General features: G+C 46.0%; 1 protein-coding gene across 9 annotated transcripts in view; it reads left to right on the top strand.

Annotated features, from left to right (window-relative positions):
* LOC142584667 (solute carrier family 41 member 1-like) overlaps positions 1 to 13,868 on the top strand; it is a 590,717-nt gene that overhangs the window by 393,446 nt on the left and 183,403 nt on the right. For all 9 annotated transcript variants that reach the window (XM_075694835.1, XM_075694832.1, XM_075694836.1 and 6 more), the window contains one exon: positions 12,310 to 12,456. In XM_075694835.1, the coding sequence (XP_075550950.1) occupies positions 12,310 to 12,456 (147 nt within the window). The remainder of the gene's footprint in view (positions 1 to 12,309; positions 12,457 to 13,868) is intronic.

Here is a 13,868-nt window from a genome sequence, read left to right as displayed (position 1 = left end):
TTTAACTCAGGAAGAGGACCTTAGTGTTGAAGCAATGAACGACAATCTTGTGGGCATCATTAAGGAGTGTGCAATGGAAGTCGGTGGTAACTCCGCTATCGCAGGAGACGAAAGATCTGATCAAGAAACGCCAATGTATGAAAGCATCTAACCCTACAGCTTGAATAGAACTGGCAGAACTTTCCAAGTTAATCAACAAGCGTAAGACAGCTGACATAAGGAAGTATAATATGGATAGAATTGAACATGCTCTCAGGAGCGGAGGAAGCCTAAAAACAGTGAAGAAGAAACTAGGAATTGGCAAGAATCAGATGTATGCGTTAAGAGACAAAGCCGGCAATATCATTACTAATATGGATCAGATAGTTCAAGTGGCTGAGGAGTTCTATAGAGATTTATACAGTACCAGTGGCACCCACGACGATAATGGAAGAGAAAGTAGTCTAGAGGAATTCGATATCCCGAAGGTAACGCCGGAAGAAGTAAAGAAAGCCTTAGGAGATATGCAAAGGGGGAAGGCAGCTGGGGAGGATCAGGTAACAGCAGATTTGTTGAAAGATGGTGGGCAGATTGTTTTAGAAAAACTGGCCACCCTGTATACGCAATGCTTCATGACTTCGAGCGTACCGGAATCTTGTAAGAACGCTAACACATTCCTAATCCATAAGAAAGGGGACGCCAAAGACTTTAAAAATTATAGACCGATCAGCTTTCTGTCCGTTGCCTACAAAGCATTTATTAAATTAATTGCAAATAGAATCAGGAACACCTTAGACTTCCGTCAACCAATGGACCAGGCAGGATTTCGTAAAGGCTAGTCAACAATAGACCATATTCACACTATCAATCAGGTGATAGAGAAATGTGTGGAATATAACCAACCCTTATATATAGCTTTCATTGATTACGAGAAAGCGTTTGATTCTGTCGAAGCCTCAGCAGTCATGGAGACATTACGGTATCAGGGTGTAGACGAGCCTTATGTAAAAATACTGAAACATATATATAGCGGCTCAACAGCCACCATAGTGCTCCATAAAGAAAGCAACAAAATCCCAATAAAGAAAGGCGTCAGGCAGGGAGGTACGATCTCTCCAATGCTATTCACAGCGTGTTTACAGGAGGTATTCAGAGACCTGGATTGGGAAGAATTGGGGATAATAGTTAATGGAGAATACCTTAATAACTTGCGATTCCCTGATGATATTGCCTTGCTTAGCAACTCTGGGGACTAACTGCAATGCATGCTCACTGACCTGGAGAGCCAAAGCAGAAGGGCGGGTCTGAAAATTTATCTGCGGAAAACTAAAGTAATGTTTAACAGTCTCGGAAGAGAACAGCAGTTTACGATAGGTAGGGAGGCACTGGAAGTGGTAAGGGAATACATCTACTTAGTACACGTAGTGACCGCGGATCCCGATCATGAGACTGAAATAATCAGAAGTGTGAGAATGTGCTGGGGTGCGTTTGGCAGGCATACTCATATCATGAACAGCAGGTTGCCATTGCCCTCAAGAGAAAAGTGTATCACAGCTGTGTCTTACCAGTACTCATGTACGGGGCAGAAACCTGGAGGCTTAAGAAAAGGGTTCTACTTAAATTGAGGACGACGCAACCAGCTATGGAAAGAAGAAAGATGGGTGAAACGTTAAGGGTTAAGAAAAGAGCAGATTGGGTTAGGGAACAAAGGCGAGTTAATGACGTCTTAGTTGAAATAAAGAAAAATAAATGGGCATAGGGAGGACATGAAATGAGAAGGGAAGATAACCGATGGTCATTAAGTGTCACGGACTGGATTCCAAGGGAAGGGAAGCACAGCAGGGGGCGGCAGAAAGTTACGTGGCCGGATGAGATTAAGAAGTTTGCAGGGACGACATGGCCACAACTAGTACATGACCGGAGTAGTTGGAGAAGTATGGCAGACGCCTTTGCCCTGCAGTGGGCGTAACCAGGATGATGATGATGATGATGATGATGGCAGTTAGGTCTTGGCGTCGGATCACGGCTGCGTCGTGCTGACGTGTGGCTGGCACGTCGTGCCGTCAGGTCTTTGGTCGGTGCATTCTTTGCTTCCAGGCTTCGTCGTGATGGCGGCCTGTTGGTGTTATGTCGCCGAGATAGTCTCTTCGGCATTGTCGTCAGTTGGACGAACAGCAAACGCACCTCCATCGGTTGCTGCTTTTAGTTTTCCGGATACGGGCTGACGGACTGGCCCTGGCCTGGTTGTATGGACGGCACTGCGGCGACAGGTAGCGGCCTGGTGACGGCGAACGCGGCAGTCGTCAAGGGCTCCACTGAGTAGTGGCGAAGTAGTCGGCGCTATCACGAGGGCGTTGACTTTCCTGAGGTTGCGGTGCGTTTACGGCGAACCCTCACAATCCCATCTCGCGGTGGGGACATCGGCGGTAGATGTGGCCGGTCTCTCCTCAGTGATAGCAGAGTGGACGGTAGTCGGAGGCGAGCGAAAGGTCCACCTTCCTCGCGTAGTAGCGCGGGGCGACGGGTGGGCGCGGTGGTGGCGGTGAAAGACGGAATTGCGGCGTTACAGGGCCCTGCCGCGGTCGCAGAGGGGGCCCTTGACGGTGGGCGATGGCTGCGTAGGTCATCGCTTCTGGCTGGGACTGCACTGATTGTGGCTGTACATCAGGAATTTCAAGCGATCGCTGAACCTCTTCTTTGATGATGTCAGTAATTAAGGCCACTTGAGGCTGCGACCTTGGAAAGAGCTTCTGCAGTTCCTAGCGAACGACCGCTCTGATGGTCTCTCGCAGGTCGTCGCTGCCGAGTGCTTGAAGGCCGGCGTGGCTTGCGGTCGGCGGTTATATTGCCTTGTCAGCATGTCGAGCATCTTCTCGATAGTTGTGGCCTCGGATATAAATTCGGCAACAGTCTTGGGCGGGTTGCGTATCAATTCGGCGAAGAGGTCTTGCTTTACCCACGCACGAACAACCGAATTTTCTTCTCATCCGGGTCAGCGTGGCGGAACAGGCGCATCATCTACTCGGTGAATATCGCTATGGTCTCGTTGGGTAGTTGGGCTTCCAGCATAGCTTCGGCCCTTTCCTTACGAACGGCGCTTGTAGTGTCCGCAGGGAGCCGCTACAGGACAGGTCCCATGTTGTCATGGTCGACTCCCGGTTCTCAAATCACGTTCTGCAGGCATCTTCTAAGGCGAAGTATATATGCCACAGTTTCTCGTCGGAGTCCCCATTGTTGAAAGTCGCGATTTGTTCATAGGTCTTCAGCCAGGTTACTGAGTCTTCAGACGATGATCCACAGAAGGTCGTGGCTCCCTAGGCTGTTGCAACACGATGGGGGACGCTGGGGCTATCATTGGGGTTGACTTGGCGACGATCTGCTTTGACATCTCAGGCAGATCATTCGGGGCAGTCCTTGCAGCCTGCGGCTACCTCGCTGATTCTTGGCTACCTAGGTGTTGTCTTCCGCGTCCATGCTTGGGTCATGGCTCTGTGTGGGCGTCCGGTACATGAACGCAAAGCAACTCCACCAGATGTCACGTAGTACATCTGGCAAGACACAGTCAAAAATCTGCGAATGACGAAACTAGTTCTTATTGGACAAACCTTTGCCCGCAAGAACAGGCTACACTTAAAGCACAACGATAGCGGCAAACACAGTCGGTGATCGTCGAAAACTGATCTGCGGGTCAAGCGCGTCAGCTTTTATACATGAACCATCGAAGGTTGCAGAAAAATCACTAGTGTCCGCGTGTCTTCCAGAAAGTTCTACACAATTCGCGTCGCACATGCAATCAGATTACACTAGCTTCGCTTACAATAGATAGCAGCAAGAACCGTCGATAACATTCGAGAAACTTGTGATTAGTGTGCGCGCGTCCCGCGCAGAGCGATGTTATTTTTAGACGGTGAAAAGTGCTCAGACGAAAAAGATATACAAGTATACGTGTCAATATATACAGGGTGTTTCAGCGAACACTTCCAAATTTTTAAAGGTTGCCTGTAGCACATAGCTCAATTCTAGTTGATGAGCCGGTCTACTCGAAGCGGCGAACACTACTTGCACAAGAAATTCAAATGCGAAATTGAATAATTAACAAGAATTCAATAATTTACTTTCTAGGCAATTATCATATCAATCATTTTGCAATTAACAAATTCTAGCAGAGGACTTCGCAAGGCAGATCCACTTGGGACGAATCCTCAGGATGACGCCAGATAACACCAGTTCCGTGATATAAATTCCCGAATTTTGCGGAGAAATCCATTGCTCGTTCCAGTTAATTTGTAAACAAAACGTAGTTTCATGCATTGAAGCACACAAGTAACTGAAACGCCAATGCATTTCTCCGCAAAATTCGGGAATTTATATCTCGAAACTGGTGTTATCTTTAAAATTTGTTTCAAGTGGGTCCGCCTTGCGAGCTCCACGGCTAGAACTTGCAAATTGCAATATGGGCCATAATGAATTTAGTTAAAAACTTAATTAGTGGATTTTTAATAATTCGTCGATTTTGCATCTCAATTTTTGAGCAAGTATTTTCCGCGCGCCGCTTCGAGTAGGCCAGCTCATCAACTAGAATTATGATATCTGCCACTGGCAACGATTAAAGATTTTTGAAAGTGTTCGCTGAAACACCCTGTATACTGGGCCCGCACATTAGAGACAAGCTTTCCTACTTGCCGTTCACAGGGTGCGAGCAGACAATATGCGGACAATCTGTAGCTGTAGACTGGGTGTATAGATGGAGGTGACTGGTTGGTGGGTGACTGCAAGGATAAACCTATTTAACTGTAAGTATGAAATATGTCATGGCTTGTAATATATATATATATATATATATATATATAATATGGTGTCCCAGCTAACGTGGACCAAGATTTTAGAAATACCCAAGAGCTCTACAGAAATCGTACCGACTGCATAGTAGCCGTAGTTGTATGTATACTACGGCCAGTATTCTTTTCATCACGAAGTATTACTTAGTTTCAATTAGTGAACTTTTTATTCATTGCTTGAATCGCAAACATATCAATTACAAAGTGGTTGGGCACCTCAAATTACCTCCGAATCAAGTATTTATTTAGTGCACAGGTTCGCCTCGCTGGTTTTTCCGAGAAAAAACAAAAGCGCGCGAACCATCCAAAATACGCGATAGATAGGCGCACGCGCACCTCTACTCATGCGCTCCCAAGCGAATAGCCACGGATACATGGCTTTACGATGCGGCGGCAGCTCGGTACAGGGCTTCACGCTCTGTTATGGTCGCGGCATCAAGACAACACGTCGCTGGCGCATTGATAAGCGTTGCGGCGATGACTGCGACGATGCGGCGATGAGAGAAAGCAGCTGTGTATATTTCAATGGTTGCTTGTGGGCGCTTGAGTAGCGGCGCGCGAGTATGCATCTATTTCGTATTTCGCCTATTTCGCGGGCTTTTGCTTTTTCTTCGAAAAAAGAACCAGTACTATATCAGCCCGAAATAAATGCTTGATTCGGAGGTTATTCAAGGTGCCCTACAACTTTGTAATTGATATGTTTGCGATTCAAGCTACAATTAGAAAGTTCACTAATTAAAAGTAAATAGTGAAGTAAATAGTGAAGTAATGCTCCGTAGTGAAAAACATGCTGGCCTTAAGTACATACGACTACGGCTACTATGCAGCCGGTACAATTTCGCTAGAGCTCTTGAGTATTTTTTAAATCTTAGTACACGTTAACTGGGACACCATATATACGTGTGTGTGTGTGTGTGTGTGCGTGCGTGTGCGTGTGCGTGTGCGTGTGTGTGTGTGTGTGTGTGTGTGTGTGTGTGTGTGTGTGTGTGTGTGTGTGTGTGTGTGTGTGTGTGTGTGTGTGTGTGTGTGTGTGTGTGTGTGTGTGTGTGTGTGTGTGAGGGAAGAACAGTACGAGTTACGTTCAATAAGCACACTATATTTGACTGACGTTACGGCTGGTGGACCAGCCTTTGTAAAAGTAACATGTACATGCATTTGGGCTTCCTTATAAACCCGCGATACACCAGATAAAGTTCTGGGCAATAATAATAACGTGAAAAAACAACATAAATATAGCAATACCACACACGCTGCGCACAGTGCAGAAATGAATCGTTCGTTTACTCACTATTACAATGCAAACCACTTGAAATCAACAATAAATAAAGAATCATACAATAGAAAGAAACATGGAGATAATAAGGCACCGCGCGATAGTACATTCAGGGTGCGGGTGAAGCAGAATGCTCAGTAGTCGTCATAGCTAGCAGGATGAATGACCAGTGATTTTATTGGCATGCGTATAGCGGAATGCAGTTGCGTGCGCGGGCTATGGACATTATGTGACACAGAATCGACGCAACTGCGAAAAAAAGACAATAATAATGGAGGGTTCTTGGAAGGAAGCTGTGTCTCATGGCATACATAAGGCATCACGGCTAATGTCAAGGATGCTTAGTAGGCACGCTGGTTAGTGTGTCTGTGCTTTCATTAATGCCAGATGGCATGGTGTTAAACTGATAGATTCATTCGGTAAGACTCGCGGACTTCGCGATCGTGACGGATTCAAGTATAGGGAATGCAAAAGAATTCGAAAGAATGGCCTGGTAAGGGAATATGTCTTGATAATGGTAAGTTAGAAAGTGTATTAGCATGCGATCTGTGGTTATTAAAGCGTATTCGAAACGAGGTTTCTGTTTGGCCAAAATACTGTTTTCTGCAGACTGTGCACACAAGCATGCACACAACATTCGAGGTATTGCAATTGAAAGATCGGCGAAGTTTTAGGGTGAAGTCTGAGGACGTACTAATCACTCTCTGTGGCTTGCATGCGCACACACACCTTGCAACGTGCTTTGTTGCATGGGGCGCAGCCAGACGACTTGTGCTCATTTAATTTGGAGGACGTTAACATATCGCGGAGGTTCTTACACTGTCGGTACAAGACTCGAGGCGGTTCAGAAAAAATATCGATATGTTCACTTTGGGAAAGGATATTGTGGTGGCGTTTCAATATAGAAAAGGCTTTTGGCGCTGATGCCGAGAATGTTAGTGCAAGATTAGTGCTGTTACGTTTTTCGGGTAACCGGTTTTCGCTAGAATATCGGCTCTGCTTAATTGATCTGCTCGGCGTATGGTGTCGTCAATTAACTTTGACGGATACTGCCGTTTAAGGAGATGCACTTTTGAGTTGTTCGCAATTTGAAATGAAATCTTTGCGATCCGAACACAATCGCTTGAAGCGGAGAGCCTGACTGTAGGGGATACCGGTTTTGCACATGGCTGCTCCGGAAAAAAAATGTAGAAGCTGTTTTCTATGAGTAGGTTTGAAAAAAAAATATTTGTCAATAATTTACCTGTCGATAGCGTAACTGTCACGTCCAGAAAGATGACCGAAGTTGACGAGTAATTGCGCGAAGATTTGATTGAATTTGATTGATTGAAAGTGATGGAACCCTTCTATGAACTTTAACAGACTAGCCTCTCCGTGAGCGCAAATTAAGAAAATATCGTCAATAAAGCGCTTATAAAAGAAAGGTTGCAGGTTAGTACTGGATAAAAAATCATTATCCAGAACACCCATGAAGATATTAGCGTAGTTTGTGCCTATTCGAGTTCCCAATGACGTACCACTAATCTGAGCGTGATGACAATTTTTAATGTCAAAGTTATTGAGCTCAAGAATAAACTTTAACAACGATCCCAGGGTTCCTTTATCAACAGGTTTCTCAATATAGGAATCTTCATAAGTCTTAAGGACTGCTGCAATTCCATCGGCATGCGGTATGTTAGTATAAACAGAGGTGACGTCGAGTGTTACAAGGATAGCGTTATGCGGAACGGCAAGATTTAATACATCTTAAAGAAAGTTATTGATATCTTTTACAAATGACGGAAATGTTCCGGGAATCTGGTTAATAAGAGAGTCTACGTTTTTCATCCATATTTTTCTCTTTTAGTAGTGCCATAAGCGTACCTTCAAACTGCCCTTAAGGTTACCGGTTGGGTCATCCGGAAGTGCTTCGTAGAAAGTGGCATCCGTGGCTACCCTCGGGAGCCGCTTTCTGCGAAGCGCACTTCCGGATGACCCAACAGGCACATTCACACCGAAAGCGGAGCGTCTAAGCGGACACGCGGATTTTCAAAGCGGCCAGGCGGCGAGCGCCCGCGCCTGTTCAGACCGGCCGCGTTGTCTGGTTATCCGCGCCGCCGGGAAGGCGTGGCATCTCGCAATTTCTTTAGCAATTTCAGGGACGTGCCGCCATCTCGCGGCCCTTTGGGTTTGTGCGCGCACTTTCGATGTTTTTTTTCTTCGTGGGTCGGCGCGCTCCCGTCCACTATCTACTTCTGCAAAACTATGAGCTCAGACGAAGAAGACGAGATCGTTGGCATTTTACTCGCCACTTGTCTAGTCGATTATCAAGATTTGTTACAGCACAACACAAGACAAGAACAGAAGATGGTATAAAGCGACGACACGGCGCCGGGTCGTCGTTTTATACCTTCTTTTGTCCTTGTCTTGTGTTGCGCTGTAACAAACCTTACAATGAATCCCAACCAACTGGCCCAACTTGCCGTTTTGACGCTTTTGAATAACAGAAGCGAAAAGCCCAATGAAAGACATTCGTTTACATTCCTTCACCAGCGCTTCCGCAGTGTCGGGTTCTGATTGGCTGCGGCCAAAGCGGCCAACTTATCCGCGCGGAAAAAATCGGTCCGGGCGCGATCCGGCCAAGCGGCCGCGAATCCGCGGCCGCTTGGCCGGATCCGCTTGTCCGCTTGTCCGCTCCGCCTTCGGTGTGAACGTGCCTTAAGGGCCGTTTGAAGGATACGCTTATGGCACTACTAAAAGAGAAAAATATGGATGAAAAAACTGCTCGGTCACTGGTACCTATCGATAGGCGTCGAAGCCTCAACAATGAAATTATTTTTGAACAGCTCTGATAGCTCCCATGCAACAATGGTTGCTTGTATACTGTCAAATGATCATATTTTGCAGCCTAAAGCTCATGGCACGGTGCGAAAACGCGCACGCCGCGAAAGCGAAACAGTGCGCGGACAAGCATGCAGACGCGCAGTCGGTCGCTGCGAAGCTGTGCGATCGCTGCATTGAGGCTTCATTCTATTACGCTCCATTTATTTATACAGACACTATAAGACCATATTTCACATAGTTTGCTCTCAGCGTTCACCTACCTTTAACGCAATAAGCCGGTTCGGGAGACTCCATCGCGGCGATCGCGCGCAGTGGCGTTCACTGTACGTATTCGGTAAAGAGATCGCGTCTGTAAACGATTCTGTGCTTTCAGTTTGCCCAAGATTAATATACAGTAAAAGATTTCTCTCGTTTTGAAAGTACTTACAGAAATGTCCGAGAGAGCTCATGCGTGGGGTTTTCAGTGAGCGCTAACAGCAAAACCTATGAGGAGCACGCTGCGTGATCCCTCAATCTACGTCAGCGAGGTGCTTCCGATAGATGGCGACTCCGTAACTCCTCGCCGCCAATAGTCTACAGGAAGGTCGTGTCTGCAGGCAGGTGACAAGAGTGACTGGTGGGTGACTTGTTGGTGACTGAAAGGTCAAGCCCGTTTTTCAAAGGGAAGGTACCTTGGGACTATTTTAACGCATGATCTTTCCTTGGACAGGCATATATCTACTGCATGTGCTTCAGCTTTAAAAAAACAAACTGGGTCTGCCCAGGCATAAATTAAAGATGGCACCTCTGCAACTAAACTTCTGGCTTACAGCTCTATTTTGGGGCCGACACAAGAATACGCGGCAGTTGTTTGGAACACGTACACGAAGCAGAAGATCGATGCATTGGAAACAATCCAGCGAGAAACTGCATGCTTTATATTTTCTAAATATCGCGCAACCAACCGTACTACTACCCTAATAAATATAATAGCACACAAACACTAAAAATATGAAGGGAAATTGAAAAGGTTAAGTTCACCTATCTGCTGCCGAATAATTAGCTATCTCTTAATCCGCAGCAATACATTCAACCGCTAACACTGCGACCTACAAGGCACCGGCATATTCTATCAGTAACTCTGTATTTGGCCAGGACCAGCACCTTTAAGCATTCCTTGCTTCGTCGTACAATAATCCAATGGAATAACTTGCCCATATCGATTCTTACCAACACTGAAAGCATTAAACGTGTTTACAGCTCAGCATGCGACATTTGGAAAAAGGTTGTTTGTTTCTCTTTTATGTTGTTTGGTGCAGCGTTTCTCAAAATCTTTGGTATTGCTCTTCCACAATCATTGTATTATATTTTTTCCTTGGCATTTTGTTCTCTTTGTCACGTGGATATGCATTTTCTCAGTTTCTGTATCTCTCCCCTCCCCCTTCTGCAAGGGCCCCTTAAGGCCTGCAGTATCTTCAAAATTAATATAGGGCTGGTAAGCATCCCTGCGTTCCTTATATTTATATATATCTCTCTCTCCCTCAAAATTATTAAAACAAATAAAATAAATGGGAGGGTAAAGTGCGCAAATAGCGGTGCTTCAAAAGCGCGGGCACCGAATAGAGGCTAAGGGAATTGGCAACCAAGTATGGGGTAATTGAAAGTGTTAATAGCCAACCAGGAAATATAGAAAAGTGATAAACCGAGGCGGCGAATTGGATGCAAAGGATGAAAACAAGGACCATGGAGATTTGTAAAAACGGCAAGAACAAAAACGGGAATGGGTATTTGTACAACAACACCAAGGGCAGTATATCTAGCTATTTGACGTGCGAGCTGGTTGCCTAAGGAAAAGACATACCGTAGCAAATATTCGCAACATGTGTCATGTGTGTGCTGCGGCAAAAGTAGGGAGGCAACTCGGCACGTCCGAGTGGAATAGGGACGCACTCACCCAGTGAGACCAGTAGGTAACGCCCACCTCCTAGAATTGCTGGAATTTAAAGCGCATGGAAGCGTTAACGTGTCATCAGTCTAAATAAGCAAGATACGTCTAGAGTCATCATTAACATCATTATCAGCCTGGTTACGCTCACTGCAGTGCAAAGGCCTCTCCCAAACTTCTCCCACTACCCCGGTCATGCACTAATTGTGGCCATGTCGTCCCTGCAAACTTCTTAATCTCATCCGCCCACCTAAACTTCTGCCTCCCCCTGCTACGCTTCCCGTCCCTTGTAATCCAGTCCGTAACCCTTAATGAACATCGGTTATCTTCCCTCCTCATTACATGCCCTGCCCGTGCCCACTTCTTTTACTTGATTTCGACTAAGATGTCTAACTGGCGTTTGTTCCTTCACCCAATCTGCTCTTTTCTTATCCCTTAACGTTACACCCAACATTCTTCTATCCATAGCTCGTTGCGTCGTCCTCAACTTAAGCAGAACCCTCTTCGTAAGCCTCCAGGTTTCTGCCCCGTACGTGAGTACGTCTAGAGTATTGGTGGGAAAAATCAGGAAAGAGATTGTTACGACCAGGTCCGTTACAGGCATATGTAGCGGTACAAGGTACAACGTTCAGAGGTTTTAAGGACGAGAGAAAAGATCAAGAATACATATACAAATTACTAGACGGATAAATATCCCTAGACTAATTGGTTGAGCGGGCTAGTGACTAGTTGTCGTCGCCCCGTTTCAAAGGGGCTTTCAGTAAACAACGTTCATCAATGTGTCACCGAACCGAGTGTAGCACAAAACTACGAAGGTGACCTTTACGAGTATGTGTTTTTCAAAAACATGTGGTCTGCCAGCCTCCTTTATATATCAGGTGGAAGAGTCAGAACGCTCCAGAAGGTCGGGGGTTCGAGCTCCAGCATTTCTACAACTGCGAAGCTTTCTTTCTTAGAGCTTCCTTCGTACTGTGTTTGGGTGGATGACGCGTTTCCTATGCAAAAAAAAAAAAAGAAAGACACCGACGCCATTCTTTGATCAAAGGCCACTGAAAACTGTTTTCCTAAAATGTTGCCACTCTGACCCATGGCACTCAGCCTGCTAAGCGCCAACTGTGGGGTTTTTGGCCGCAGCGGCCGGAGCCCGCCAATTGCAAGAACGCCGTGCTTTGAGTGCACGTCAAAGGACCTGACTTGTGGTATCTACGTCATCCCCGTCATGTAGCCTCTGGACGTCAAACCCAATAAGTTCATCTTTCTTAAGGGACTTCCAGCGAAATAAATAAAGGTTGTCACAAAATATTGCTAACGTAAAATGTTTTGTAATCTGGCGTTGTTGCTGCCCGTACAGAAAATGAAACCCAATTTGCAGATGCGCATGTGCAGCCCCTAGGATTGCCAAGTAAATGCTGCCTCATAAAATGTATAATAATCTGCCTAAGAAGATTTGATTCATATACTCGCTGACGCAGGAACGGTGATGGTTCTGGTGGTTGCGTATTCCGGCCGCTGCCGCATCAATCCGGACAATGTGGCCACATCGGTGGTGGACGCACTTGGTGACATGACCACATTGGCCATCTTGGCTGGTTTCTCTACACTCCTACATGGACAAATAAGTGAGTATCTACATTTTGCCATTACAGGAAACGCTCGCTATGACTAAATTATCAAGGTGGAAAATTCCCCTCACTATGAGCAATAGTTCGTTAAAGCCAAAGGGCTGGTAAACATTCTTAGTAAAGCTGATGGCCACCCGAGTCCAACGGAACAAATTTCATCCCCGTGAACGTCTCCAGATATTGTCCTATCCGGACCGTATTTTTAAGCGCAGTATGCCTAAATTAATTAATTGAATATAAATCAGCGAATAAATGAATGTCCTACCGACACGCGGCAGAAGTACCTACGTAGGGCTCTTATGCCTGGTAGGATGAAACGAAAGTGCTATCTGGGTCATGTGATCCCGTACTGATTTCGCGTTTCGTACTAAGTTCGGAGTCTGGGGCTACTGTATTTCGAGTAATCCGGCCTAACATGCAGCAAATGCGACCTAGACCACGAAAAACATGGAATAAAACGATACTTCAAATTAGGTCACTTCGGTATAAAGCGGGATCAGTATCCATGGTGCCGAGCTAAAAAGTGTTCGAGTTGCCGATTAAAAACAGTTGGCCTCGTTCTATCAACCGATAGCTTCCGGCAAGATGACCTGCTGCAGGGATCGCCATTGTCTTGCGATGATGACAAGCTTGCGCTGCTGGTACAAGAGACAATTTTCTTGATATCAAGCTGGTTTAATCTGTAACCCTCTTTCTAGAACACCTTTTAGTGCTTGACAATTTACTGTCTTAAATATGTCTGGCAATCTGCGGCTGGGGGCCTGTTGAACTGAAACGTCGATATCCTTTATATATACGCTTCTCTCTAAATACGGTCGCGTACGAGATCTTTATCGCCACTGGCCCGCATTGTCGCCCTGTTCAGCTAGGAGGCCTTCGGGCTTATGACCTTTCAGTGCACGTGCGGAAAACCACGCGGAAATATTGTCCACAAATGCTTTCCAGACTTTTTCTAGCGACAACCGAAATCCACGCGCGTAGCGATTATTCCTGAGATATAACAGGTACGCCGCTAGCCCCGCCCTCACAGCTCACAAGCATTTGCGTATTCTACACCTTCAAAATCCTAGCTGTTGCGAATACACCTGCTGCGGCGAATTACTGATGGCTATAGTTAGGTGAAAGCTAAGAAATAACCACTACAATTGTTCGGTGTTTCAACATTTCTAGCGATGATGTCACTGCAACTCTGAACGATTTCGCTAGAGTGCGACGCATGGCTCTCGACATGCCTGCGATCAGTGCAATCTTTCGTCCTCTACTATTCCGCTTCTCCGCGGTTCAGCTGGAGCTTTATTGGCGCCGGATAATGAACATCATAATGATGCTGCTGAGGCTAGGCGACAAATAGTCACCTAGCCTGCTAATTGAACCAATAAATCAATGTGTACATATCCAGCTTTTGTGGA

The sequence above is a fragment of the Dermacentor variabilis genome, chromosome 6 (genome assembly GCF_050947875.1).
Source record: "Dermacentor variabilis isolate Ectoservices chromosome 6, ASM5094787v1, whole genome shotgun sequence".
Classification (NCBI taxonomy): Eukaryota; Metazoa; Arthropoda; class Arachnida; order Ixodida; family Ixodidae; genus Dermacentor; species Dermacentor variabilis.
Note: the sequence above shows the minus strand (reverse complement) of the source record. Positions and strands in the feature narration are given on the sequence as shown.